This window comes from Pyrus communis, chromosome 4 (genome assembly GCF_041283825.1).
Source record: "Pyrus communis isolate YQ-2024b chromosome 4, ASM4128382v1, whole genome shotgun sequence".
Classification (NCBI taxonomy): Eukaryota; Viridiplantae; Streptophyta; class Magnoliopsida; order Rosales; family Rosaceae; genus Pyrus; species Pyrus communis.
The window spans coordinates 20258101-20285702 of NC_142568.1; the positions used below are offsets into that span (position 1 = coordinate 20258101).

The window sequence follows — 27602 nt, forward strand, 5'->3', positions numbered from 1 at the left end:
GTTTTACAATATGTATGGCCTCACATTATGCCAATTAGGCCAGAAAATGACTTCTAAAGTATTTTTTGTTCCTAGATAAATCCCTTCTATATTATTTTATGGTTATCATCGTACATACCAAAAGTGCAGGGACGATCGGTCGTTGGTTTTGGACGAACCGTTGTAACCTAAGCCTATAAATATAAATATAATTTTATGATGATTTTATTCTTTGTACGTGAAACACAAGGAAAATACTTTGAGAGATCGTGAAGGGGCCTGTGAGATATCAAGTAGGGTTTAGAGGAGCAAAGAGGTTCTTGTAACCAAAAAGACTTTTCATAATATAGTGAGGTATCTCAAGTAACACCAAAGTGGACGTAGGCAGAATCGTCGAAACATTATACATTCTTGAATTCTTGGTGTGCATTTGTGCCCTTTTATGTATGGCGTTTTGTTTGTTTTGTATTATTCTTCTTACTTGTTCGTGTGAGTAATGGGACATTTTGGTTGTTTATTAATATTCTTCTTACTTGGTTGTTCATGTAAGTGATCAAAGTCCATCGAAAACAAGATCTTGTTAGAAGAGTTTGTGCATAAAAAAATATTCATGTGAACCAAAACTAAAACCACACTACAACAAACATGTGTATACGTCAAAAGCCAAAATTAATCAGGACATGGATGTTTGTTCAAATGAAGTTTTACAGTGAGCAATTGCAGCCTGAATTGAGGTTTCTCTTGTATGAAAGCACACTTTATTACTATGGTCATCACCTGTAAATCCTTGGTGAATTGGGGAGGACTTAATAGAACTTGGGCAGCTCCTTGTTCTTCTTTGTTTCCGACCAGTACCACCTGTGCTCATGCTATTTCCTATAGCTTCTAAAATCCCTCTAACTGCGCTCAAGTTTATCTCCAATAATACTCTGGACTTGTCACCTCCTCCTACTGCTTCTGAAGAGTTCTTGGTCCTGCTGCTTTTCCCTTGCTTCTTTTGAACCGACCATGGAAGAGCATTGCTGCCACTCTCTTTCGATTTGTTATTCTTGCGTCGACGATTAATGTTTTGGGATTGGTGAGGATCCTCATCGTCGCAAGCAGCTTGGCGGGGTTTTGCAAATGAAGCTACCAGGGCTCCAAGATTCATGGCTCGGAACTTGAAGAGCAACTTCATGATGCCACCTTTTCTTGAGGTTCTTTTGTTTGATGTTTTCCTTTATTAGTTTCATGCAAACACATGCCATCTGGTAATTAGTAAAGGGTATTAAATCTATTTGTAAGCGGACATTGTTTAGCCTTTTTCTAGAATTGACTTATTTTTTATTAATGCAAATTACATGTTGACAACATATATATCTATATGCAGACAAAAAATTATGCACGTGTAAAAGTGTGATTGAGCTAAATATGTAAAAATACCTACTTAAATTTAAGAATACAGCCAGATATCGGCCTCGTTACACATGTTGTTAATGATATGACTGTTGCACAATAACAAGTACATATTTTATAGTTTTGGTGCATTCACACTAATTTTCAACGAAATGAACAACTATTATAATAAAGACATGGGTTAATTAAGTTGTTTATTAGTATCGCATACCTGCTCCGTTCCAGGTCAGCGTCGTCCGCAGGGGTAGGTGATTCCGATGATGACCGGAGACCAAACAGCAGCGTGTTGACTAGCCGGTTGACTCTGGGCAATCTTTCTTTTGTACTAGTACTTCTGTTGAGCCTTGAAGGCTCATCCGATCCTAGCGGACCCCTACAACTGCCTTCCATGGAAGAAGAATCGAGAGGGCAAGAATATGATACTGTCGGTGACGACGGAATATGGTTTATTGGGTGATCAGAAGCAGGCTTAGAGACGTGATTGGGAGAAAGGGTGGTGGCGGAGAGCTCCGGGAGAAGACTAGACGAAAACGATATGCGCAAGTAATCCGCATGGTCTAATCCTCCACGATCACGATCTTCATCCTCATCATCATCTTGGTTTGATGGTTTAGGATGATCATGGTGATGATGGTCAAGCGCTATTTCGATGTACGATTCATCGTCGTCATCATCTTCGTCGGTGTAATGTGAGAGGGAAGAAAAGTTCATGTCGGACTCGGAGCAGCTGAAGGAGAAACTTCCTTCATGGTTCATGATTTCCATCGCACGTAGCTGCTAGTTAAGGCCAAATGTTACGTACACAATATACATCTGTAATTATTTATATATATTGGGATCACGGATCATATATATATATATATATATAAGAATAATATCAGCATAGAGATCTATAGATATAGATAGAGATATGATATATTGCATGTGCATGGCCAAACCAAAGAGTGGGGGAGGAGGTTGGAAAGTCTCACTCCGAAATCCATAAATTAAGCTAGGAAATAAAATTTACAAGTAAGAAGTTAGGGTTGGTCCAAATAAGTACACTAGTACTAGCCGGTCACATAACGTGAACCGTCCAGATTCTTGTTTAATGTTTGAAAACTCAAACCACGCATATACTAGAAAACCATTGGCAAGTGGTCCAAAAGTTGGTTGCTTGCATCAATCGACCAGAACTTGAGGATCGAATCCACAAATTCATGCAATTTTTTTTTAAAAAAAAAAGTTAAATGTTAAGAGGACTCTCTCAAATTAAAGTGAGATTTTTCATGAATTTTCTAATATATTTGACGCTAATTTTCATGTTAACATTGTAAAATATTATGTCAAAAATATAAAATGATAGATAATATGTAAAGAGTTTCACTTTTGAGATACTCCTCGTAGCATTTGTCAAAAAAAAAGAAAAGAAATGTTAGTCGTCCTTGGATTGCTCTTGAAACTTTAACTTCTTGCTCACGAGAGATTATGAAAACTATGATGACCCCACTTTTTGGTTGGTCAAATAAATGACATAAGATGAAACCTATTGGATGGAAGCTTCTAATCTCGGTTATATAAAATCTTAAGCAATTTCCGAAATTTGAGCTAAGTTGTCTCTTATACAAAAGGAAAATATATAATTTATCAACCTGCGGGACACCATCTTGTTCATTAATTGCGATTAGCATATTTTCTTTGATCGCTTCTTCAAAAAAAATTATCAAATTAGAAATTGTTTAATCATTTATATATATCAAGCAATGAAAAATTCAACATGACTACGTTACTTGATACTAAAATCGTCAATTTAATTAATATACAAGAATGACAAAACAATGTGCAATTTTATTAATTTTTTTAAAATATTCTTTAAATGATGATTAAAAGAATGAATTGTCCTAGTTATATATAAAACTAAAAAAAAAACATATGTTAATCATAATAGATGAATCAGGCTCGATTACCAGCTAGTGCATTTGTTTGTTTCTTCGTACTGTCGAGATTTTCTAAAAAAATTAAAATAAAAAAAAGATGAATAGGACACAAAAGAAGTTAAAGGATAAAGAGATCACAAACAGTTATCCTTCAATAGATTTCTGGAGCTCCAAAGAATAGAGATAAGCTCTCAAAATTTGATTAATAATATGAAAGATTACAAACCTAATTAACATCAAGATGACCTATTTATAATATAATTTAACCCTAAAAACTCTAGGAATCTAAATAGGAAAGGAATTAACAAATGAAGAAAAATATTAAAAATGAATTGTTCATAAGCATCCAGCAATGACGATTGAATGCATTATCAAGTGTATTTTGTAATGAATATTAACGATGAAAATGGCATTTAAACTACAAATTTGTCCCCACATTATTGTATAGTCTAAAGATTTACATAATCTAATTAAAATGAAATTAACCAACCCCTGGATTCGAGGATTTTATCAGAATATTTATTTGTATGTACGTGTGTGTGAAATAATGTTTGGAACAAATTCCAGATCCTACCAATTGGCATACAACCCTAAGAGAATAATGGAGAGGTTTTTTAGTGTGTTGGAAATACGGTCCGGTACAATGAGTGTCATAAGATAAGTGGCTGAAATTGTTTTCTAAATATTCAAACATTTATATTATAACACTTGTTTTACTGGATTGTATTCCCGACACATTGAAAAATTTATCAAGAATATGGACTTGTAATTATATCAGGATATTATTCCTCAACTTAAGGGATTGCGAACTTGCGATTGGTTTTTAACAGAGGCGACATTCTATTGTCATAGTGAGCAAAAATTCTGGAATAACAAGGAGAGCGTATAAAATAGAAGACAGTTAACAGCCAAGGGAAATTTATCAATGGAATTAGTTGTCGAACACTGGTGGAGACAGCAACAGTAAAACAGGTTCACCACCGACGTGTATCTCAGGCTACTAATATAAAGTTATGAGACTATTCTCAGTGGCGGATGCATTGAGAGTCAGGGGGGTTAGCTGACCCCTCGAACTTCGGTGAACGTTCATGGATGCCTTAGGTGCTGACCCTTTGAATTTCGGTGAATATCCATGGATACCTTTGGTTCTGCCCTTTTGAAGATTAGAGTTGGCTTCATACATGCCCTTTTGATCAAATGTTTGAAAGAAGAGTGAATGAAATGGTGATCTCAGTGAATAACAAAGCATCATCATTCTTGAACAAACATATTAATGGGATGCAATGATATCAAACATTGTTAGTGTGGTCAAGATAAGTGTGTTTCTTTGTTAAGCATTCATATGGGAGCAGCCTTGGAACATGTTAGTTACCCTTGCAAATGAGGCATTAACAGGTGTGCATTATGCTTTTCCAAATAACTTCAGACCTACCAAGACTCTATGAAATGGCGATACGCGTGCTATTTCTGGTAAAAAAAATTTGCGCTCTATGCGCACTATTCTTACTGACCCCCTAATATTATTTTCTAGATCCGCCACTGCTTCTCAGGTGGCCTTGTATAGGAACACCGTGACAGTGGTGAACTTGTTCCAAGACTCTTCCTATGATCTTGTATTAGTGATTTTAGACACCACAATAACATTAATCTTGTTCATGTAAGTTTTTCTCTTCAAGCTAACTAGTGGGGCGTTGCGTCTGTTTCAATCCTTCACAACAAGAGACAAGAGCCAAGCCAGCGAACTATTCAATTTTTAGTGATCAGACGACCTTTCACTTTGCTTGAAAGTTTACTTGCATTCATATAAAAGGAAAATGAATTGTTAAAGCCACTGCTAACGTTTATTGACTTGTTTTTTAATTGATCTACTAGAGACCACATGGAATATATGTGATCACTTTTCGAAAACACAATAATTTATCTATTTCCAAACGATAATAGGCATTCGTGTCAATAGCATACATGAAGGTGGACGTCCCAATTATATTTGATCAATTAATATACAGACTATTTCTCAATCATTCTTAATTTAAGATTAATTACTTTTGAATATAACCGGTGAAATATTATTGAATTAATCAACAATACCTCCAATACTATGTATTTAATTTATTTAAAAATTAATAACTTTCTTTCGTCGACATTAGCCAATCTAACTCACGTTGCATTATGTAAACATAAACAGGTTTTAAAAAAAAAAATCGCATTATATAATCATAACAAGGTTTAAAAGAAAACGACAAAACGTAGAAGGAAGCGAACATTTCATCATGTATGCATAAATGTACACAAGAAAAGTTTAATGAAAGGCATGAGAGGTTGAGTACAATAGCCAATGGCCCAATACCAATAGGGATATACACTCTAATCACTAACTAAAAAAAAATTAAAGAGGAGTACTTATTAATCAATGCCATGAAAATGGAATTAAACTTGAGAAGCTAGCTAAATTACATGATCGAACCACGCATGTACGTAGGATCCATAAGCAAATGCATGTTGCATGTCAATGCATCGAGTCTAGTAGATTAAGAATATATAATTAAGTAAAAAACATTCAGTGTACGAGAAATACAGCCGGATACATTAAATATTATAATATACTTAGTGTACAAAACCGTGTTTCAAACACAATAAAAAATTTCTCTAATTAAGAGGAGGGAACAAGAACGGAAGTGCGCATCATGTGCTTAAACTCGAACAAGTCGACGAGACCGTCATGATTATGGTCAACGGAGGTGATCATCTTCTGAACTCTATCAATCTCATTGCCTTCCTGGAATCCAAGCTTGGCAAGAACCGTCTGCAACTCTTTAGCCGATATGTACCCGTCGCCGTCCTCATCAAACACCTTGAACGCCTCCGAAAGATCCGACTCCTCTTGCGACAACATATTCTCCTTTGAGTTTCCGTCGCGTGCCGCTGTTGATGCTCCCTCAGCAGCGGAAGCAACAACCTCGTCGTCGTTGTTGTTATTGTCCAAATAGGTGTCATAGAGGGATTGGTGGAGGGAGAGGAAGTCGTCGAAGTTGAGGCCGTCGTTTGAGGGTTGGATGAAGGATTTTATCGTGGAATGGAGGTCGGAGATTTCAGTGTCTAACCCGAGAAGTGCTAGGGCTTGGCTGATCTCGTGGACAGTGATGAAGCCGTCTTTGTTCTTGTCGAACATATCAAAGATGCGGCGGAGGCGGAGGGAGTTGAGACTCGTGCAGCGGAGGCGAAACGACGCCGAAGGCCGTTTTAACGAAGGAGCACCAGTCCCTGAAACTGTAGAGGCCATATATAATTGAGTAATTAACTAATTATGTAGTAATCAGTAGGATAACGACGAAGACAGCAACGCCGACGACGGTAACGAAGAGGATGCAGATAACAAAATGTACAAGAGAAGTCTGGTATGGTGGGATGATCAACAAGTGGTGGTATTATTATAGAGGGCTGGTGCGCGTGTGGCCGGCGTTTGGTATTATTTTAGTTTGTGTGTTTGTTTAGACTTTGTAAATTGTACTATTACATGATGCATTTTCCGTTGCCAGTGACTATTGCTCGGTACAACTTCCAGATGTTTGCCATTGCTTTTACATGGTAGAACAAGCAACTGCGTGACAAATTCTCCAGCCACAAGTCGGTCGTTGTTGACCCAAGGCAAGAATAAAAGTCCATGGTCGACAACCAATAAAATTTAAAAGTAAAAAGAAAAAAGAGAGATAGAAAATGACCTGAGATTGGACTTTTTCGGTGTGGGAGATATTAAAATTTTAAATTATATTTTGTGAATTAAATAATATGATTATGGATAATATGATTATTATTTAAATATTGATTAATATGTTTATTTTCTATTGATGTTTGTTTTGCATATTTGGTTGGTCTCTCTGGCATTATCCAATTTGTCTAATTAGAGGTAGACCAACATGGGTTGGTGAATCGGGAATCCTATCTCTATTAGGCATGTGGTATAACGTGATATAAAAATAGGGAATTTTAACAAAAAGCTTACAGTACTGTTCATTTTAACGAAAAACTACATTTTTACACTAAAAAAATCACTCCTAGTACTATTCACTTTATCCTTTATTTTGTCCTTATCGTTAAAACTCAAAGTTTTCAAACTCTTTTCATTAGTTTTCCTATAAAAATATGGTAAGTGTAATATTACTCTTCCTTATGTTGCACAATGATCTAAATTGTTTACTTTTTTAATTTATTCTTTAAAAAATAAGCAAATCAAAAAACGTTTAACTGTTCAACTAAAATTGTTAACGTGATATGTCTATTTTATTTTACTGAATAACCATAAACTACTAAACAATTTTAAATTTATTTTTGAATGGTAAAAAAATTGATCTTAGAGAACAACTCAACAAATAAATTATTCAGATCAGGTGTGTAACATTGTAAAATAAAAAGAACACTCTGCAAATAAAACTAGAATGTTTAAATAAAAATGTCGGTCAATACAGTCGACAACGAATCTAGTTGAATAGTTGGGCCACGTGGCGCACATTGATGCAAGATATGGTCTAAGATACATGTCTGGCCCAATTGGGACAACTCGATTCGACCCGTACCCCTGCCTATACCGCACATGCTCAGGGTATTTATTTTAGGCGCGTTTGATAGTTGACTAGTCTTTTTAGAGTGATATTCACATTTTTTTTTTTTTACTTCTCACATATTTGGTAGCGACACGTCTTAATCTCGATATCCTCAAATATCAGGATATATATGTGCTGGCTGACATCTGAAGATGACGAAACCATTAAAAACATGCATACCGATAAAATATTTAATTAGAAAGATATAAACCGATGCAGAATCGTGTTCAGAGCATACAACTACTAAGAATAATATGGAAGGAATTATTATGAAAATGTACGAACAAAGAAATGATACTTATACTGAGAAGACTCGAGAATATCTATGTTGTAGAGTCCTGACGCCAGAATCATGTGCCTCGAATCTAAATCCTAAAGGGGGCGCAAAACCAGAAAATGTGAATGGACCAAAATTTATAATATTAGTCCTAATAATAGGAAAACATTTTTATTTTTGAACACAATAACCCCCTGTTTTGAAAGCATATATAATACTACATAGTAGGTTTTATAAAAACCCTAGCATGCAACGAAAAATGTTCGTAAAATCGATACGTGTAAAACCATGCTCAAAAATGTTGAAAACGTCATCCAAAGGCAAATCTGTAAATGTCATTAGTGAAGTACTCAACTAGGGGTGTCATAGTTGCCCGAAGGCAATAGCTGTCCATCACCCGAAGGTGAAGCTGAATAACCTGTCCATCACCCGAAGGTGAAGCTGAATAACCTGTCCCATCACCCAAAGGTGAAGCTGAACAACCTGTCCATCATCCGTAGATGAAGCTGTATAAAATAGCATACATCTACACCGATAGTAACCGTGGCTAGTGAAGCTGTCCGACACTGCTTTCAGCGATGAAGCTGGGGTTATATAATATATCATATCTCACTACTCCATCATCTGTGTCCTATGGCCATAGACAATACCCGTAGTGTGCGGATGTGCCATATGATAACCCACTAGATAAGCACTAAAAATATATTTCAAAATCTTGTATCAAACATCAAATCTCAAAAGCTCAAACCTCGTCTCATAAATCCATGGAAAATCTCATTCATAAATCCTAATAAACATATACGTGAATCCATAGAATTTCATAACCGAAAATCCAATGATTCATAACATTTAGTAATATATAAATCCGCTAAATCATAATTACTACGTAAAAACAATTTAAATAAATCAAAAGTAGGAAAATCTGTAAAACATATTATAAATCATGCTCTGTTCATAAAATATGTAACGCATGCTAGGCTACTATTTTATAAAAATATATAAGTTATGAAGGGATACACTCACAGGTTTTCCATTGCCCGAAAGTCGCTTGAACTATCGAAAATGTGATCACTTCTCGCCAACACACCTAAACATAATTAGGGACCTTTTAGTAAAACTCCACTAAAACGTTATAATTTCAAAAAACAGATGGCGGATTCGGATTCAGCACGTCGAGGAAACTCGGGTTTTTCCTCCACGCGCCGCTGCGCATGGCGGTTGGCCGCCCCTACTCGCCGGAAAATCCAATATCTCCAAAAATTCCCAAATTTAACAGGGATAAAGATCTTGATAAGTGGAACAACTTTCATACCTGCGACCAAGGCCAATTTTCCTGGGAAAAGCCCCAATTTCACGAAAACCCGCCATAACCCTAGATTTGGGTGTGCTTTGATTCGAACTCCGGCGCCCCCAAACTTGTTTGGACTTTGTTCTTGGGTTCAAGGTGAGTGGTTTGATGGTGGTAATGACTATTTTATCCCTATTTTTACTCGCCCATAACTTTTTCGTTATAGTTCCAAATCACGTTCTGTTTACGCTACTACCTGAATACGCCAAGAAAACAGATTTTATGTGACACGACAAGATGGTCAACAAAAGTCAACGTATTTGCTTCAAAAGGCATTTTTGTAAATTCACATTTTAAAATTATAAAAACTATAATTTTTTTGGGACGGGTCATTACAGGTAGCTTGTTCTTTTAGGGCCTGGGAAGACTCATAGAAAAATTTCAACCTTATGTCATCATCATATGATTTACCAACGTTGAGAATCGAGTCAAAGATGTACCGTGTGAAGTACGAGTTTGTAATTCTATTGACCCCAAAAATTACCAAGCCTACGTAGAGCGCAAGTCAAGTAATTAATAAGTTAACTACATCCTTCAGTTGTGTGCGTGGTGTGCCAACTTGTCGACCGAGTTTGACCGGGGAGTAAAATATATTGATGTGGCATTAGGCGCTATTAACTTCTTGATCTTGTGACTATAGCCGAGGAAGGAACATGTCTCGGCCTTCGAATTCTAGAGTCTAAAGATAAGGCTGCTAATTCTGCGAAGTTCAATATCAAATTCGGCTTTCAATGTGCCGAATGTAGTAACCCGTAACACCTTACTTTGCCGAGAAGGCTGATGAGATGATCTCTACCAATAAGGATTCAAAAATCCTTGTCGACCAAGACTTGGATAAATAACTAGTCGGTCTTGAAGTAGTGCTGTTTATCCAAATTGAAGATGCCCCTTAATCGGCTGATTCTACGGCTTCAGTGTTGTTTATCCAAACTGAAGATGTCGCCGGTTGCCTTCACAGTGCTGTTTATCCAAACTGAAGATGTGTTGGCGAGAAGAAAGAGGGAGAGGATAAAATCTCAAAAGTTGTTGAGAAGTTTTACATAGGGCAATTTGTGTGTTGAATTAGAGAGCGGGTTCTCCGTCGCAAAGCATATTGTATTTATAGCATTCTTATCTTCTGCTTGGCACATCCAGATAATAATTTTGTAGAGTCCAATTGCATCTCTAACTGATGGAATGAAAGACTGACATAAGCTAAAGCCTATCTTCCGGATGGCTATCCGTGACTTTTCAAACAAAATAAAAAACCTATCCAAGATTATCACATCATGACCAAAAGCCAAGCCTACCTAGGCTTCTTATCTCATCACCTTTAGTGGAATTATCACATCATGACCAAAGGCCTAGCCTACATAGGCCTCTTATCTCATCACCTTTAAACCCATCCATGCATGCATCCTGATCCCCTTTCTTGAATATAAATTCGCTGCATATCCAATCCACACGTCCACACACCAGACATCCCAACTCAATTTGAACTACACCGCTTGCTTAGGGATATAATTCACATCCTATTTATCCCGCTTAAGAATATGTTAAAGTAATTCATATTAAAAGATAATTATTATGATAAAAACCATAATATTATCCTTTAACAATAACAAAATTATCTTCACTTTTCTATCCGACGGTTGAGAGCTATGCTTATTTAACAGCTTTGATTGCATGGACCGATGATGTAATTTTGAGTCCAAACAAATTCATAACCAATCAGTGAGCTACTTGTGGTAGGTTTTTTTATTTTATTTTTTTTCCGTCATACCTATGGTAGTTATTAATCTCCCATCTTTTGCATGTGTACATTGTGTGGTGCCACTGCCAATCTATTTCCAAATACTTTTTTTTTTTTGTTTTATCAGTATTTCCATATACATGTATATTGAATTGGTGAGGTAACAAGTGAGCAACAACTAATTAACATTTCCTTACTTATTTCACAAGATAAGTTTGAGGGAAAATCAAATAAAGGAAAGAGCGCTCCTATATGGTCAAGTTTATCTTTTTTCCTAATTAACTTTCTAAAAACTTTTATATTACCGTGGCACCATAGTTTTTATTCATACAATAATTTTAGAGTGGTGTTATTCTCACCCTAGTGTCTTATCTCCCCACCCACTTTTCAATGAAAATTTTAATTGCAAATTTGTTCATTTGTAAAATGGCCGATAAATACCTTAAAAGATAGCTCTCTGTTCACATACTATTTATCTATCCTTAAACCCTCACCCAATAAAATTCCAGTGCTACTCAAATTGAAATTGTTCTGATTCCACACTATTTTCTATATTTTCTGCAAATTAATTGTCATTAAAATCTTGAAGACGAAGACGAACCGAAAAACCAGGCAACCAGAGTTTGCTTCTTCTTTGATTTCTCCGGCCACTCTCTAGTTCAAATTTAATGTTTTTGTTTTGGTTGGATGTTTCAACAATGGATATCAGCATGGGTTGATATGTAATTTGAACTTGTTGCTTATGTGTATAGATGCTGATATTTACCAGAGGGGGCGTTTAGGAGGTGCGAAAGGTGTAGTCGCATAGGGCCTCTAAAATTTTTGTCACCTAATATTTATATGTAATAATATTCTATATTTAAAATTGCTTTTGTTATGAAATAATGTTCAATATTCAAAAATTGATTTTGTTAGCACGTTAAAATCTTATCTTACAATCCTTATAAGAGTAATTTTTTTTTCTTTTTAAATACAAAAATTTAGAGTACAATAAGATATTTTGAGTGTCAATAATACATCATAAAAGATGGTATTTTTTCAATATTATTATATAATAATGTTACATATTCAAGTGAAACTTTAAAGTTAGAGTTTTTGAAGTTCGTTTTCTTCTTTTGTTGTTTAAGATTGAACTGATTTTGATTATTTAGTGAATGTTATATTTGTAACTCCTTTTACTTATTATTAATGATATTTTTAAACTTAATTGACCTACATTTTTTAAGACTTATCTTAAGAAGGGGCGCATTTATAAATTTCGCACAGGGCCCCCAAAATCTTAGAGGCGGCCCTGATATTTACACAAGTGTGGAAGAAGAATTGATGAAGGGTATTCTATAAAGGGTATCGAGTTTGAACAATAGAAAAAAAAATGGTCCAAGGTCTATCACTGAGCTCTCTAAAATTATTCTTTACTGGTGCAATAATTTTAGAGACAAGCTCGGAGCGGAACGAGAGTGCTAATGAGGATATTTTAGGAATAAAAGTGGCTGAGGAAAGAGCATTTTAATTTTTTAACTTTTTATGGTGGATAAGATTATGATGTGGGTGGAGAAATATGACAATGAAGTGGGTCTAGTAGCTCTCTAATTTTATTACCATGTATTCATTCGTGCCAATTTTTATTAGAGTGTAAAATTTCGTGCCATATTTTTCCCTCCAAAACTAATTTCCCACCATATTTTCCCCTCCAAAACATATTTTCCTTATATGCTTCTGTTTGGACCCGATTTTACACTATCGGCCCGAGCAATCGAGGCCATTGGATGAGTAGAATTTTACACCGTTGAATGACAAAGTGGTTGAAATGATTTTCAATTATTATTGAGAAATAATGTCGTGATTTTAATCATGATATTATCTCGTAGTAATATGTTAAATTATTTAAACCTAATTTTTGTCTAAATCCTAGCTAATTTGACAACATGGAATATTGGGATATGCACGGCATCAATTGGATGAGCGTAGTTATGGTTAGATCATGCAGAAGCCTAGATAGGCTTGGCTTTTGGTGGTGATATGACAAGTCTAGGATTTGATGGTGATGGAGGTATGATGAGGTAAGAAGCCTAGATAGGCTAGACTTTTGATGATGACGTCTGAAAAGTCATGATGCATGGATGGGATGAAATTATGAGACGGTGATAATTAGAAATGAATTTAATATTCATTTAGATAAAGCCTAGGAACATAGGTTTTCTGGAAGGCTAGGTTTTTAATGCATGTTTCTCGGGTTGGTGCTGTGAAGATGGATGGAGGAAAACAAGTGGTGAAGCCACGTCACCAAAGATCAAATGCAATCCTTTAAAGATCAAGTCACGTTAGATACATGGAATTTGAAATAGGACTCTACCGAGGATCAGGCCATGCCAAGCAAGTACATTAGTCCTATAAATACATATGCAATGGCAACGGAAGAAGAATGATGCGAGATTTATACGCACACAAATTAAACCCTCTTTTTGTCAATTGTAGTATAAGTATAAGTAGGGATCGTTCTGGACCGGGGATTAGGAGGGATTGTTAATCACTTGGAAACTGACTCAAAAACGTAAAAACGCAATATAAAACACTAAACTAGACTCAAAGAATGTAAAACTAAACTTTAAAACTCTAAAAGAAACCAAAAGACTCAAACATCACCCAAAACACTCAAAACTGCCTTAAAAACACTTTCTGGGCAGTTTTGAGCACTTTGGTGAATATGGACGAAATTGGGAAATAAATTTAATCAAAACTCTTAAAAACACAAACTAAGATACTTTCTAACTAAATTAGACAATAAAGTAAAGGGGGATTTAGATTTTTACAAAATTAAACTAAACAAAAACTTGGAAACAAAACAGATTGTAAAACGAAGAATGATGAGAAACTAGTTAGAGGGTTCCTTATCCACACATGAACATATGCATATAATTTGATTCCCAGTTATGACTTCAACAAACGATGAATGACAATGCTCCAAGTTAATTAGGTTCGCTTAAACTAACTTTCAGATTTCCCTAACGTTATTGAATTGGATGATTGCATACGACAATCCAAAGCATTCCTAATCAAAGTCCCTAACCATGGAATACGCATGATAGAGACATTCAACAAGGATCATTAAGTTCAACGGAAATCATAAGCATCGACTAGGCATTCATAACTATGGAATACGCATGTTAATCCAGCCTAGGGTTTACTAAACACAACCGTGACTAGCGATTTTTACTACTCAAGAATATAAGTTCATAACGATTAGGTGAAATTCCCTTACATCCTAGCATCAAGTTTAGGCATGCAAATTAAGTGTCGACCCTCAACCCACATACATATACAAGTTCTTAATCAAAACAGAAAAATAACCCACATCTAAAGTTCATGAATTCATAACTGGAGTAAATCAAATCATAACTAACATATGTCCATGGCTTCAAATTCGCCTCTAACTAAAAAGAAATTAGTTCCACATGTTTAACATAATTGAATAACAAGTTAAATTAAACATGAAAACAGAAACAAGAAAAGAAAGAACAATTTGATAGAATTGAATGGATGGAAAGTTAGCTACGGGGTTCATCTCCACATATGTTACACTTGCATACAAGATTGATTCTCAGTTGGTCTTTCGATAAATTATGAAACTCAACATTCCGGGTTAATTAGGTCCGCTTAAATTAACCGTCAAGTTTTCCTTAAGTTAATGAATTGGATGGGTTAGCGCAACGCAATTCACAACATTCTCCAAAAGTCCTTTACGTGAACAACACAATAAAGATACAATCAAAGATCATTAAGCATCATGAAAACTATAAGTGTTGACGAGGCATTCGTTACTATGATGAGCATGAAACTAGTGCCAAGAATTCATTTAACGTAATTGTTTATAAGCAACCTCCACTACTTGTGAATATAAGTTCATAACGATTAAGTGAAACTCACTTATATTCTAGCGTCATATTCATGCATGAAAATTAAGCGCGCATTCTTAATAAACATACATAAATAAGTTATCAATCAAACGGTTAAACAAATTGAATCAACAACTTATGAAATTTCAACGAAAGTTAATCAATTCAAAATGCAAGCATAAACATATATTTCGAATTTCCTCATAACTTTGAAATCAAAGAAACACCTAAACATTCCAACAACTCAAACTTGAATTGTATGAACGTTTAGGCACTCTTCTCTTCCATTCCTCATACGTACAAAACAAAGAGAATTGAATTTAAACATTGAAATCAAAGAAACACCTAAACATTCCAACAACTCAAACTTGACTTGTATGAACGTTTAGGCCCTCTTATCTTCCTCTTCGTTGTAGCACAAGGTCTAAGGATAGTTTGATGGTGTGAATGGTTTGGGGAGTGGTGAAAATGGAAGGATGGTGTTTGGATTTTAAGGGAGGGCACGGCACAAGGGAGTTTGATGGTCTACATTCTGAAAATGGAAGAGTGTTGTGACTGAAATGTGTATGAATGAGTGTGAATTAGAATGAATGCAATGGATGCTTATTTATAGGTGAAATGGGGGGAACATGACAGCTAGGAACTTGGTGGAAATCTGAAATGGTGATGGGAGATGCATGTGGCTGTTTTATGCATGTGATTAAAGGGTGGGAGTGCATGTGCTTTGACAGCTAGGATGAATTAATTAAAGGGAGTGCATGTGGCATGGCTGCAAGGTGTGAATGATTATGAATGCATGTGCAATGTTTTGGGAGAAAATGGGAGTGCATGTCAATGATGGTGTTTGGTGCTGAAAATGAATGTGTTTGCATGTGAATTAAAGCTAGGGTGAATAATGATGAATGCATGTGGATTAAAGAGTGAATGGTGGCTGCAAAGTGAATGAATAATGAAATGGGAAAGCATGTGCAAGGTTTTGGTGTGAATGATTGAATGTGCATGTGGCTGCAATGGATTAGGAATCCTTCAATTTCGTCCATTCCTTTTGCTCCAAACATAAGTTATCCATTCCAACTCCAATTTTGCTTCAAAATGCTCCAAAATGCATCTTTTTGCTTTCTTAGCCATATGAACCTAAAAACACACGAAAATGGCTTAAACTACTAAAACAACTATGAATTAACAATATAAATGCACGAAAACAAGCTAAGTAAGTCGCCTAAATATGCTCATATCAAAGAACCTCCAATTCAACACATAACTGCCCTGCGCATGGGTTATCTATCCAAGTCTCGGTCGAGAAGGATTTGGATAAACACTACTGCGTCGAGGCCGACTGGTTATCTATCCAAGTCTCGGTCGAGAAGGATTTTCGAATCCTTATTAGCAGAGGTCATCTCATTAGCATCTCGGCGAAGTGAGGTGTTACAGGTTATTACATTCGGCACATTGAAAGCCGAATTTGATATTGAACTTCGCAGAACTAGCAGCCTTGTCTTTAGACACTGAAACCCGAAGGCCGATACGTGTTCCTTCCTCGGCCGCAATCGCAAGATAAAGAAGTCAACAACGTGCTCAACGCAACATCAACAAATTTTACTCCTCGGCCGAGCTCGGCCGGCGAGTTGGCACGCCCCGCATTCAACCGAATGATGTAGTTAGCTTATTAGTTACTCAGCCTGCGCGCCACGTAGGCTTTATGATTTTTAAGGTCAATAGCTTCCCACCAAAATACATTTCCCAAGACATTAGTTTCTTTCCAAAATGGGTTTTAATATTCAAATTTATTGTCTAATTCATAAGAGATTCATGATAAATGGTGTGAATTATAATATCATAAATTAGTATTATCCGCTACTTAATAAAGTTTTACGTTTTTACATGACGATCGTATCATAAAATTGTCTCAAATAAACAAAATTTTAATAAAAAAATAATTACATAAAAACGTTTCTTAACATGAAAATTCAAAATCCTATGTAAATTAAACTCTGACAAAGAAAAAATAGTGACAAAAGAACATGGATAAAATTGTATCCAAGGGAGGTTGGGCATGTATTGAGTTGTTTTAAATTTTATTTATTTTTTTAGGAGGATGTAATGTTGATTTTATTAGAAGAAATTGTAGCAATGATCCTTCAATTTTAACCCAATTACAATAATAGTGTAACATCCCACATCCCCAGGGGAGTGGATCCTATAAACCTTATATGTATATTCTCATCTCTACCTAGCACGAGGCATTTTGGAAGTTCAGTGGCTTCGGAGTTCATCAGAACTCTGAAGTTAAGCGAGTTCGCACGAGAGCAATTTCAGGATGGATGACCCACTGGGAAGTTCTCGTGTGAGTTCCTAGAAACAAAACTGTGAGGGCGTGGTAGGGCCCAAAGTGGACAATATCGTGCTATGGTGGAGTTAAGCCCGGGATGTGGTGGGGGCCCGGGGCGCGATGTGATAAATAGTCTCTCAACTAAAAATTCATGATCATTGATCCCTTAATTCCTTAAAAAGTGCAGTTATGATCTTTTTCATCAACTCCGTTTGAACTTTCGTCAAAAGAAAAAATAATAACAAAAGAACATGAATAAAATGGGATCCAAGGGAGGTTTGGCATGTATTGAGTTTTTAAAATTTTTATTTTTTTAGGATGATTTAATGTCACTTTTATTAGAGGAAATTGTAGTAATGGTCCTTCAACTTTAATATAATTAGAGTAATGGTCTCTCACTAAAAATCCATGACCATTGGTCCCTTAACTTCTTAAAACATGCAATTATGGTCATTTTTATCAACTATGTTAGAACTTCTGCCAAAATGAGTCACATGTCACACACATGAGACTGAATCGAGGGGTAAATATGAAAAATTAATGAGAAAAATTGTAGTAAGGGTCCCTCAACTTTAACCCAACAAGAGAAATAGTCCTTCAATTTTAACTCAACTGGAGCAATGGTCTTTCAACTTTAACTCAACTTTAGTAATAGTCCTTCTAACATAACTGCTTTAGCTGCACGTTTTGATGAGTTAAAAGACAAATGATCATGAATTTTTAGTTAAAAATTATTTCTCTAATTAGATTCAAATTTAAAAACCATTGTTACAATTTTCACATTTTATTATTAGGCAAAAAAGGAATGCTCAAGGAGTGAGTCTTGCAAACCGCCAAAAATGAGGTGGGGGGAGTGAGTTGCGAGGAAAGTGGGTACGGACTCCTATGTAAGTTTTAAGAAGAACGAGTCGAGCCACTCAGATCTAACCGGAAGAACCAAAGCACCAAACTGGAAACAAAAACGACACACTGACTCAGTTCACATTTCACAAACCACTCTCTCTTCTGCTTGCGGCTGCTCCAACTGCTTCTTCTGTTCTCCAACTCTCTGCTCTCTCTCTCTCCTCTTTCTCAGGTTACTCCAACTTTCTCTGTCTACTTTTACTCGTTTTTGTTCTGAACTGGAAACTCGATGAGTCTTACTTGGCTGCTGTTCTGGGTTTTTATTTATTTGTTTATTAGTTTCTTGAAATCAGGGTTGCCCGGTTACTTTTTTGGCTGGGAAGATTGAAATCTTGAGTTTTCATTAGGAGTTTAATTCAAAGTTCTAATCTTTAATTTTCATGTTAGATAATCGTTAATTGTGTATCATGTTCAGAGCATATGGTTTATCTTTTTAGATTTAATTTCTTTAATAACTTCTCTGCAACCCATTAATTTATCGATTTCTGTTATTTTTTTTCACCAGTTTTTAATGTAAATTTCGATTCTTTGACATGGGTTTTATCTGAATTTTGCTGCCAAATTCTAATTTTAATAATTAATTTACCATTTCAGCTACTACCCTTTGTTTGGATTAATGGGTTCTGGAGGTTGTACCAATGGACTGGAAGAATGCAAACTGCAACCTCCGAAAACTGTGGAAAAATCGGATAAAGCTAGTGTTTTGGGGCTTCATAAGGACGCTGCAGAACCACCGGTTGAATTGGTTGCAAATGGGGTGGCTTCTCTAGAGCCTGTTACTCCTAATGCAGTCCGAGAGAACGGTGACTTACCTGTTGGTTTGAAATCTCCGCCCTCTGTTTGCAAGAAATCATCCAATGTAACTTGCTTGAATCCGAATGGTATCCGAAATGGGGACGACCCATTTGGTTGTTCTGATGATAGCAGCCCCAGGACACCGGTGGATGATGTCTTCGATCCTTTTGCCCCTGCTCGGGAAGACCTGCTTAAGGCGCCACAGTGCAAAAAATATGTCAGCAAGTGCAGGGGCATGGTTGCTCGTCAGCTTAACTTTGATTCTCCCGTCCAAATTTCAGAAGACGAGGTTTTGACTGATGTGGAATCCATTTCGGATGAAGAAATGTTTGAAGCTGTGTATAAAAACCTATTGGAAGCTATCGTGTCAGAGCAAACTGAGGGAGCTATTGCTGACCGCTCGAGGAAAGATTGCGTTTCTGATGACTGCGTAACACCTCGTCCAGAACCGCGTCAAACTGGAGCAGCTGAAACGTGTCCTGGGGCACCCCTGAGGCCATCAGGGAAGTCAAGGAACATCGATATGCGGTTAATCAGAAAGCTCGAGTTCTAACTCCAATTGACTCATGCGGGTTACGTGGCGGTGAATTTGCAAGAATTCTGGTACTTCTTTCCAAATTCCAACAGCTTACCTAGATTATACACAGTAGTGCTAGCATTGTATAGTAGTTGTTGACATTATTTATGCGTTTAGACACAGGGAAAGACATCGTTTTGATATTAAGTTAGTATCGACTCGTGCTCTTTTGGTTTAAGTCAGAATTTTAGACACAGGGAAGAAATGAAACAGAAAATTCTTCCAACCTCATTGATCATGTACTGAACTTATTCATGTTCAATGGTTTTCTTATCAATTTCCATATGCTCGAAATCTCTGCGCTTTAGGATTTGGAGTTATATTTTCATGAGTGGGAATGTTTGTCTGCGTATTTTTCACTTTAAATGTTGTTGGATGATAACTTTAAGAAATCATGTTTAATGTCCTGTGACTAAAATTATGGTTTTTGTTTGTTGCTTTTGGCTTCTATTTGAATAGAAACAAACCTCTATGAGGCATTGTTTTCACATGAATATTTGGGTGGTGTTGTTCCTAAGAAGAACACTTGTTCTTTCAAATGAAATAGATCTGAGTTTATATTTTCTTTTCTGTTTACATACTGAGGAAATCTTATTTTGGTAAATCATATATTCTCCTTAAAATCCAATGTAGATGGAGGAGCATTGAAAGTAGGAGAAATAACTTACAACAGAAACGTAAGGGTGACGATATACCAAACCAATCATATAGACTGTAGTACCATGTGGCCACATGAAAGCACATGGCAGTGTGTGACACGCGTGGAATACCGTCACTACTTTGGCATCCAGATTCCCTTTCTGTTTTATAAACTTTTGAGGTCATGGACAGAAAGTTCGCACGAGTGTTGTATGTACAGGCTGGTGGGTAAGCTTTAGAAACTAGAAAGGCTTGTGCCTGCTTATGAATCTTATGTCGTATTATGCTTTCCAGCACAGCAGATTGTGTATGCAGCAAACCAAGTTGTGCCCGTGAAGTCACTAATCAGAACGTTGGCACATCAAATATAATATAACCAAAATCTAAACGAATTTCCATATATTTTTATTCTGTTTTCGTACATCAAATTCTATGATTAAGATAAAAAAAATTGTAAAACTTTTATCCTAAAATTCGTCCTAATTAACTCCCTCTGATTAAAACCCTACAAATTTACATGCTATTCTCTCCGTGTTTTTGCTACAGTGCACCTTCTTCTCAGGAATCATTGAGAAGCAAAAGCAAAGCAATAAAAACTCACACAACTCACAACTTGGCCTTGCTCTTGCAATCTTGGCTCTTCACCTTCATGTCCGGAAACCCAATTGTCAGTTGGCATTCTGAAATCGCTACAGCGTGCTTCTTGATGAACCCCAAGAACGTAACCCTACCTGGAATCCTTGTTTTCGTTTCGACCATAATCTCACCCCCCATCACATCACTGATCAATTTGCTCATGTCGTTCGCCAGCTTGTCCGCCTGTAAAGTAAGCCGGCAGGGCAGCATGGCGTTGCCCCTCGCAGGGATGTTACCCGGGTACAAGTTTGCATCCCCAACCTGTGTGCCTTGGTAAAGAAGCAAAGTCTTTCCCTCGCCGTGCCTGAAGCTTGCGTGGTTTTGATTCTCGACATTGATCGTCAGGTAGAGGGTAATGTTGAGTTCGATCCGGACAGCTGGGAAGGTGATGCGAGGAGCCACACCGTCCACGGAGGCGGAGTGGATTTCGGTTTTTGGCTGTTTGGGCTTAAAAACGGTTAGGGCAAGAATCAGGGCGATGATGAAGAGTAGGAAGATCAAGAATAGGATAGCACCAATGGCAATAAGACACGAGCGTTTTCGCTTGTTGGGTTTGTTGTGGATGCTATTTTCTGGCATGGTGTGATATTCTTTTATGAGAGAGAGCGCACAAGAGAGAGATCAGGAGAGGGTGAGAGAGGGAGAGTGACTTATAGAGAGAAGAATATTTAGGGTTCCAAGGTGGTTGGGGTTTGGGACTTTTGATTTAATGCTCAAATCCAACGGTCAGCTAACACAACTTTGAACTGTATTGAACAACTAACTTCAGCTTTCCTCGGGACACCATCTTTAAATTGCTCCCCACACCACCTATGTTTTACTTTATAACTTTAATTTACAGAGAAAGGATTCGAACGTATATTTTGCCTAACATATTTAATAGTTTATCTTTTTAAAAGTACATAGAGAGAGAGATTTTAAAATCAGGTAAAAATAATAACATAATGTTCTGTCTTGACCAACATGCTTAACCGACTAACCGATATCAAATCAACATACCAAATTTTCTGTTTTGCAGTTTTATCAAAACCCCTTTTGATGGAATTTTAGTATTTTGCTTAATTTCTCTCATTTCCTTCGCATGTTTTCCTTAATTTGTGCATGCAATCCTCTTAATTTGTTATCAAATTACTGAAATCTAACCGTCATTTGTTGTAACAGCAGCATATCTTAAAGACTTTTAAGGCGAGATTAAAGACAAGGGTAAAGATTGTGGTCAAAGCAAAGAGAGGGAAAACTTCAGACACGATCTTATTTGACATGAAAAACGACAAGCGCATGTCATGCATTGATTCACATTGCATAATATGTGCAGATTTCACGTAAGCAAGGAGGACTTTTGGGGCAGAGAGTGCATTTTGCAACAAAATCCACCTAAGCAAGGAGGACTTTTGGGGCAGAGAGTGCATTTTGCAACAAAATCCACCTAAGCAATTTGAGACTAGTTTGGTATTACTGTGCTTTTTAAAAAAATTGTTTTTACTGTGATGTAAAAATAATCAGCTGTAAAATAAAATAGTTAAGTGTTTGGTAAATTTTTATTGTAAAAGTGCTTTTAACAAAACAAACGATGTTTAAGTGTTTGGTAAACTTTATGTAAACTACTGTAATTATGTTAAATGACTAAAAAGGCCTAATGTTAAATGTGATATAATAATTTATTTTATTTATTATTTATAATTTCATCTTCAATCTTCATCATTTTCGGGTCGCAGCTCAAGATCCAAATCCCTCCCCTCCAACCCTCTAGTCTCTCCCCTTCCCAATCAGCAAAATCGAACGAGACCCAATTGTTAAAACCAGAAATACCTGACGGGTGACAGTGATTTCAGAATGGGCCTCGTATCCGAGGGGACTACGGGCGCAGTCAAAATTGTCGAAGACTATGGAGACGGTGGCCTTGGTTATTCCGCCCTGGCCCTGCCTGTAGACGAGCTCCTGGAGGTTGGTGGCGCGAACTTGCTGCAAATTGGTAATTCCCAAGACAAAGCAGATGGAGTCGAGGATGTTGGACTTGCCCGATCCGTTCAGACCCGTTATGGCGTTGAAAAATGCGTCGAACCCGAGCACCACCGTCCTCCTTGATGTACATATTCGGGACGGATTTCAGCACGAAGACGGAGAATTCCCATCTGGGTTCTTTTTCCTCCGTCTTGTCTCAGTCACCGGAGAAGAAATTGATGTTCGAATCCGCATGCTTCGGGCTCATGATGAATTCGACCTGGGTTTTCACGAGCTGTCTCTCTGTGTCAGTGAATGGAGTTCTCTGAATTCGACCGTGTCAGTGAAATGGAACTCTCTGAATTCGACCTTGGTAATCAACAGTCATTCCTTCATCCCGGATATCTTCAGCTTGTATCAAGTGCCGAACTTGACTCACTAAAGGACCTTGTCCTCTCAAACAATCGGATTCGATGATTTGATACGATGAGGGAAGCGAGATGGAGAAAGAGGGTATAATTGGGTTTAAGAAAGTTTCATTGAACTTTACTATTCATCCGCCTACTTTGAAAAAAAATTGGTTTTGAGAAGCAGCAAAATGCTACTTCCATTTTTCTGCTTATTTTGGCTGAAAGTTTGAAAAAAAACACTTATTTTTACATTTACCAGAACATTTTACACCCCAACTTTTTTTCATAGCTGCTTTTTTTTATAATTTCAGCTGTACCAAACTGGTACTTAGACTTCTATGTATCATGCTCGAAAATAGCACATCGTATGGTTTTAAAGTTTGTATGCACTATTCTTCTACAAGGTAGTTTTATAGGATAAATTGTGTTGTTCGAATCTTAACAATTGATATCAGATCGTTTATTGTAGCACACAGATACACATTGTGATCATACTTTATAGAATGGACGAATTTAACTAACCTTGGCAAAGAGAAGAAAATAAAACAACATCTTTAAAGCCTACAAAATTAGAAACCACTGAAGAGTTTTGGGTATATTTTAAAACTGATTATAAAACGATAAAAGCGATATTCTCAAAGTTATTCATTTATTTTGTTTAGAAGAAAAGCTCCTCAAAGCTTAAAATGTTGTTTGGGCTAGTAAACAATATAATTCGGCCGAAAGTATCCATATGTTAGGAAAAAGCACCGAATCTTATCCGTTTTCTTCAAAGCGGCAATTCAATGAAATAAATTAGACTACGAAGTTCAAACCTGCAAAACTGAAAACTTTGCCAATTGTGCTATCTGCATACATTAGACCTGCCACAATTCACAGCAAAATAAAATTGATCATTTGGTTTCAAGGATAATTAAGAAGAAGAAAAAAAACCAAAACCGAACCAATCTAATGAATTTTGTTGGTGTGTGAAAAATGGCGCATGACACAAGTTTGCTGTTACTTGCGGTGTTGGTTAGAATGCGATACTTCCACCTTTTGTTTTGTCTTATGTGATGGAATTATGTTTTTCCTTGTAACTTGTATAATGCAGCAAAGAAGCAATACCAATGTCACAAAATATATTCAAAATCTTAAGAAACTCGAAGATTATAGATTTAGGTAACTGGCACGAGTAAACAAATCATATAAAACTAGAATTTTGTTTTCTTTGTGCAGTGCTTCTTTCGAACAGTTTTGATACAGACGTTGACGTTAAAATTGCAGGAGCTGGTAGAGACCACGTCCACATGAATATTTGAACAATTTGAGCAGAGTTTAACCTGCCAGAGATTTTGATGTACATGTTGAACTGCAAGGTACCAGCCAACACATATCTGAACGAACTATTCGCTTGGATTTTGCGTGCAAAACGATCAGCCAAATTAATAGTGAAGTTAAATTAATGAATTTGTTCGCACCCCTTTATACCACTCCTGCCTCTATAAGAGCCTTTCCCACCACCACGCTCCTGTACGGCAACTATGCCGTGCTGTTGGCATACTTGAAGGCCACATTGTTATGGTTCAGGACGGATAGATTCACTTCGAGACTAACCTAGATGTCTTAAGGCCACGGAATCCACCATAATTAGGGGGCTGTTTCCATGTACACCGTCATGAATAAGATCAGTATTGTAGCAGATATTACAACAAGAATGGAGGCCACTGCCAGGGCTATGTTTATGAGTCGGACAATTTTGTTTTACAATCACTTCTTGCATACTATGAACATCTTTTTTGGGGCCTCTTCATGAAAAGACATATTAACTTAAATGCTTAATTTATCTCTTCTTCGTTGCATGTCTTCCTAAACTTCTGCATGCCCTTCATCCCTAATTTGTTATTAAATCATTCAACTCTAACTGTAGCTTGAACTGAGCAGCATGCTTAAATCTCATTGATGTAGCATATACGTACGTGTTTGGGCCCAAAATATTACTTTAGGCCGAGCTTAGAGCCGCTCTCAGCCCAATAATCTTCTAAAATTATCATGAGCCATTCAGTCATCATGGGCCATCCAGTGAGGATCGGCCAAATCCTATCATGAGGGGGATTGGTTTACATAAAAGTGGGGTATTCAAAACCTAGTGTACCAAGGAGTCTTTAAGGCTAAGACCTAGGAGATGAATCTGGTTTGTTAAAGAGCTTGGCTCAAAGTCCTATTGGAGTTAGAATTGGCCGAGAGCTAATTATATTAGGATGAGGAGTTCTAATCTGAGTATAATTTTTGCTCAGTTATGAGGGGGTTTGCTACTATAAATAGAGAAGGGAGTGCATCATTCAAAAGCCCCCCAATTCAACACACAAATTGCCCTGCGCAAAGCTTCTCAACAACTATGAGATTTTATCCTTCTCCCCTTTCTTCCCGCCAACACATCTTCAGTTTGGATAAATAGCACTGTGAAGGCAACAAGCAACATCTTCAGTTTGGATAGACATCACTGGAGCCGTAGAATCAGTCGACCGAAGAGCACATTCAGTTTGGATAGACAGCACTGCTTCGAGGCCGATTGGTTATTTATCCAAATCTCGGTCGAGAAGGATTTCCAAATCCTTGTTGGCAAAGGTCATATCATTAGCCTTCTCGGCGAAGTGAGGTGTGACAGATTACTAGGCTTGGCACATTGAACGTTGAGTTGTTTTATGATTGGATACTTGCAAGTAAGTTTCAGAGTTTGGCATTCCGATGGCCGAACAACATTTACCATCAAGACATACATCTCTTTCGAGTATTTGTGTCCGTATAGTCTGGTGTCAGTTCGACGTGCTTATACTCTCACGAATATAATCATCGTGACTGAACCTGGTGCTGACGATTTGTGAACTTCGCAGAACTAGCATCCTTGCCTTCAAGCTCTAGAACCCAAAGGTCGAGACGTGTTCCTTTCTCAGCCGCAATCGCAAGACGCAGAAGTTAGCAGTGCATCCAACGCATCAACACATTTTACTCCCCGGCCAAGCTTGGCCTACAAGTTGGCATGCCCTGCACATAACTGAAGGACGTAGTTAACTTATTAGTTACTCGGTCTGCGTGCCACGTAGGCTTGGTAGTTTTTAGGATCAACAATACACTAGGCCAGTTGATCATAATAGTGGTGCTCGTCACCTTCACATTCTGTTTAAACTGCTACTTCCCCAAAATATAGTATGGTTGCGTATGCTTAAAAAGTTTAAGGTGCTATCAAAGGGAAACGTAAAAGTTGTGTTCGATGTAACAATGCAGAGACTACTATAAGAGAAAATGATCTTATAATCTTATTTGATGTGAAGTACGACAACTCAATACTACAATTATTTGTAGATCAAATTTGAAGAACAAGAATAAATTGGAACACTAATAAAAACATGTCTTGACACGAGAACTACAAAAGGGATTGTAACTTTTGTGAGTCTATGTGCACCTATAGTCCCCAACAGTCTTGCTACGGATATCGATGTCAAAACCGCACAAGTTGGTGGAGGTCACAGCAACCTTATCCATTCCAAAGATTTTCACTTTGCCGGGGACTTTGGTGAAAGTGTTGAAAGCCATGCTACCCGCCAGCATATCATAACTAACAGCGCGGTTGCCCATCAAACGATCAGCCAAAGCGGTGAGCGTGACATTCGTGCTTATGGTGGCTCCCGGCGCTACCTTTCCTACCTCTATAGCAGCCTCACCGACGTTCACGCCCTTGTAGAACAAGATTGCAGTGCCCTTGGTGGGCTTGAAGGCCACCTTGTTGCCGTTCTTGATAGAGAGAGACATTACCATAGTGATGAGTTTAGGCGCATGGTGAGAAATTTCTAGGTTTCTTAAGACCAGTGCATCCACCAGGGTTATGGGGTCCTTCGGCTTGTAATTCGTAAGCTCTATGATCAGCATTATAAAAAAAATTATGGCCACAAGAACTACGATCGCTGCCAGGGAGGCGAGTACCAGCTTTTGTTTCAGCATCGTTTTTAGCTTGGATAGCTCCATACTTTGTTCTTGTTCTTGCTATATTTTCAGGGCGACTTTGGTTTACCTGCATCCTATGGTTTGAACCCTTTACTTTTATATACTTCTCTCAATTCGCTTGCATGTCTTTCTTAAATCGGCATGCTCGACCTCTCCCCCTGTCATTAAATTCTCAAATCCCACCATATCTTGGATTCAGCATGCTTATATCGACGATCAATCTGAGCGTGCTTAAACAATTTCAAGCCAATCG

At 37.1% G+C, this 27602-nt stretch overlaps 5 protein-coding genes across 8 annotated transcripts; 1 reads left to right on the forward strand and 4 right to left on the reverse strand.

Moving 5' to 3' along the window:
• Window positions 1–603: 603 nt before the first annotated feature.
• On the reverse strand, window positions 604–2329 carry LOC148697607 (uncharacterized). Its single transcript, XM_088692020.1, has 2 exons — window positions 1586–2329; window positions 604–1196 (listed from the first exon to the last, which is right to left on the reverse strand). Exons 1-2 carry the CDS (start codon window positions 2137–2139, stop codon window positions 653–655), a joined length of 1098 nt encoding a protein of 365 aa, XP_088548146.1. The 5' UTR covers window positions 2140–2329; the 3' UTR covers window positions 604–652.
• A 3333-nt stretch (window positions 2330–5662) lies between these two features.
• On the reverse strand, window positions 5663–6907 carry LOC137723494 (calcium-binding protein CML42). Its single transcript, XM_068462686.2, has one exon. It carries the CDS (start codon window positions 6568–6570, stop codon window positions 5941–5943), a length of 630 nt encoding a protein of 209 aa, XP_068318787.2. The 5' UTR covers window positions 6571–6907; the 3' UTR covers window positions 5663–5940.
• An 11394-nt stretch (window positions 6908–18301) lies between these two features.
• LOC137723196 (cyclin-dependent protein kinase inhibitor SMR11) lies at window positions 18302–22683 on the forward strand. 4 transcript variants are annotated; one of them, XR_015961794.1, is made up of 3 exons: window positions 18302–18542; window positions 18965–19768; window positions 22179–22683. XR_015961794.1 is itself a non-coding variant. In XM_068462367.2 (2 exons), exon 2 carries the CDS (start codon window positions 18987–18989, stop codon window positions 19716–19718), a length of 732 nt encoding a protein of 243 aa, XP_068318468.2. In that variant the 5' UTR covers window positions 18303–18542; window positions 18965–18986; the 3' UTR covers window positions 19719–20073. The 4 variants fall into 4 exon arrangements, 1 of the variants encoding a protein (XP_068318468.2); XR_015961795.1 differs by having other exon boundaries at window positions 22182–22683; XR_015961793.1 differs by lacking the exon at window positions 22179–22683 and adding an exon at window positions 20376–20783.
• LOC137722120 (uncharacterized) lies at window positions 20753–22189 on the reverse strand. The gene has a single exon (XM_068461099.2). It carries the CDS (start codon window positions 21594–21596, stop codon window positions 20988–20990), a length of 609 nt encoding a protein of 202 aa, XP_068317200.2. The 5' UTR covers window positions 21597–22189; the 3' UTR covers window positions 20753–20987.
• Window positions 22684–26800: 4117 nt separating the features above from the next.
• LOC137722121 (uncharacterized) lies at window positions 26801–27370 on the reverse strand. The gene has a single exon (XM_068461100.2). The coding sequence runs from the start codon at window positions 27368–27370 to the stop codon at window positions 26801–26803; it is 570 nt and encodes a 189-aa protein (XP_068317201.2).
• Window positions 27371–27602: the final 232 nt, after the last annotated feature.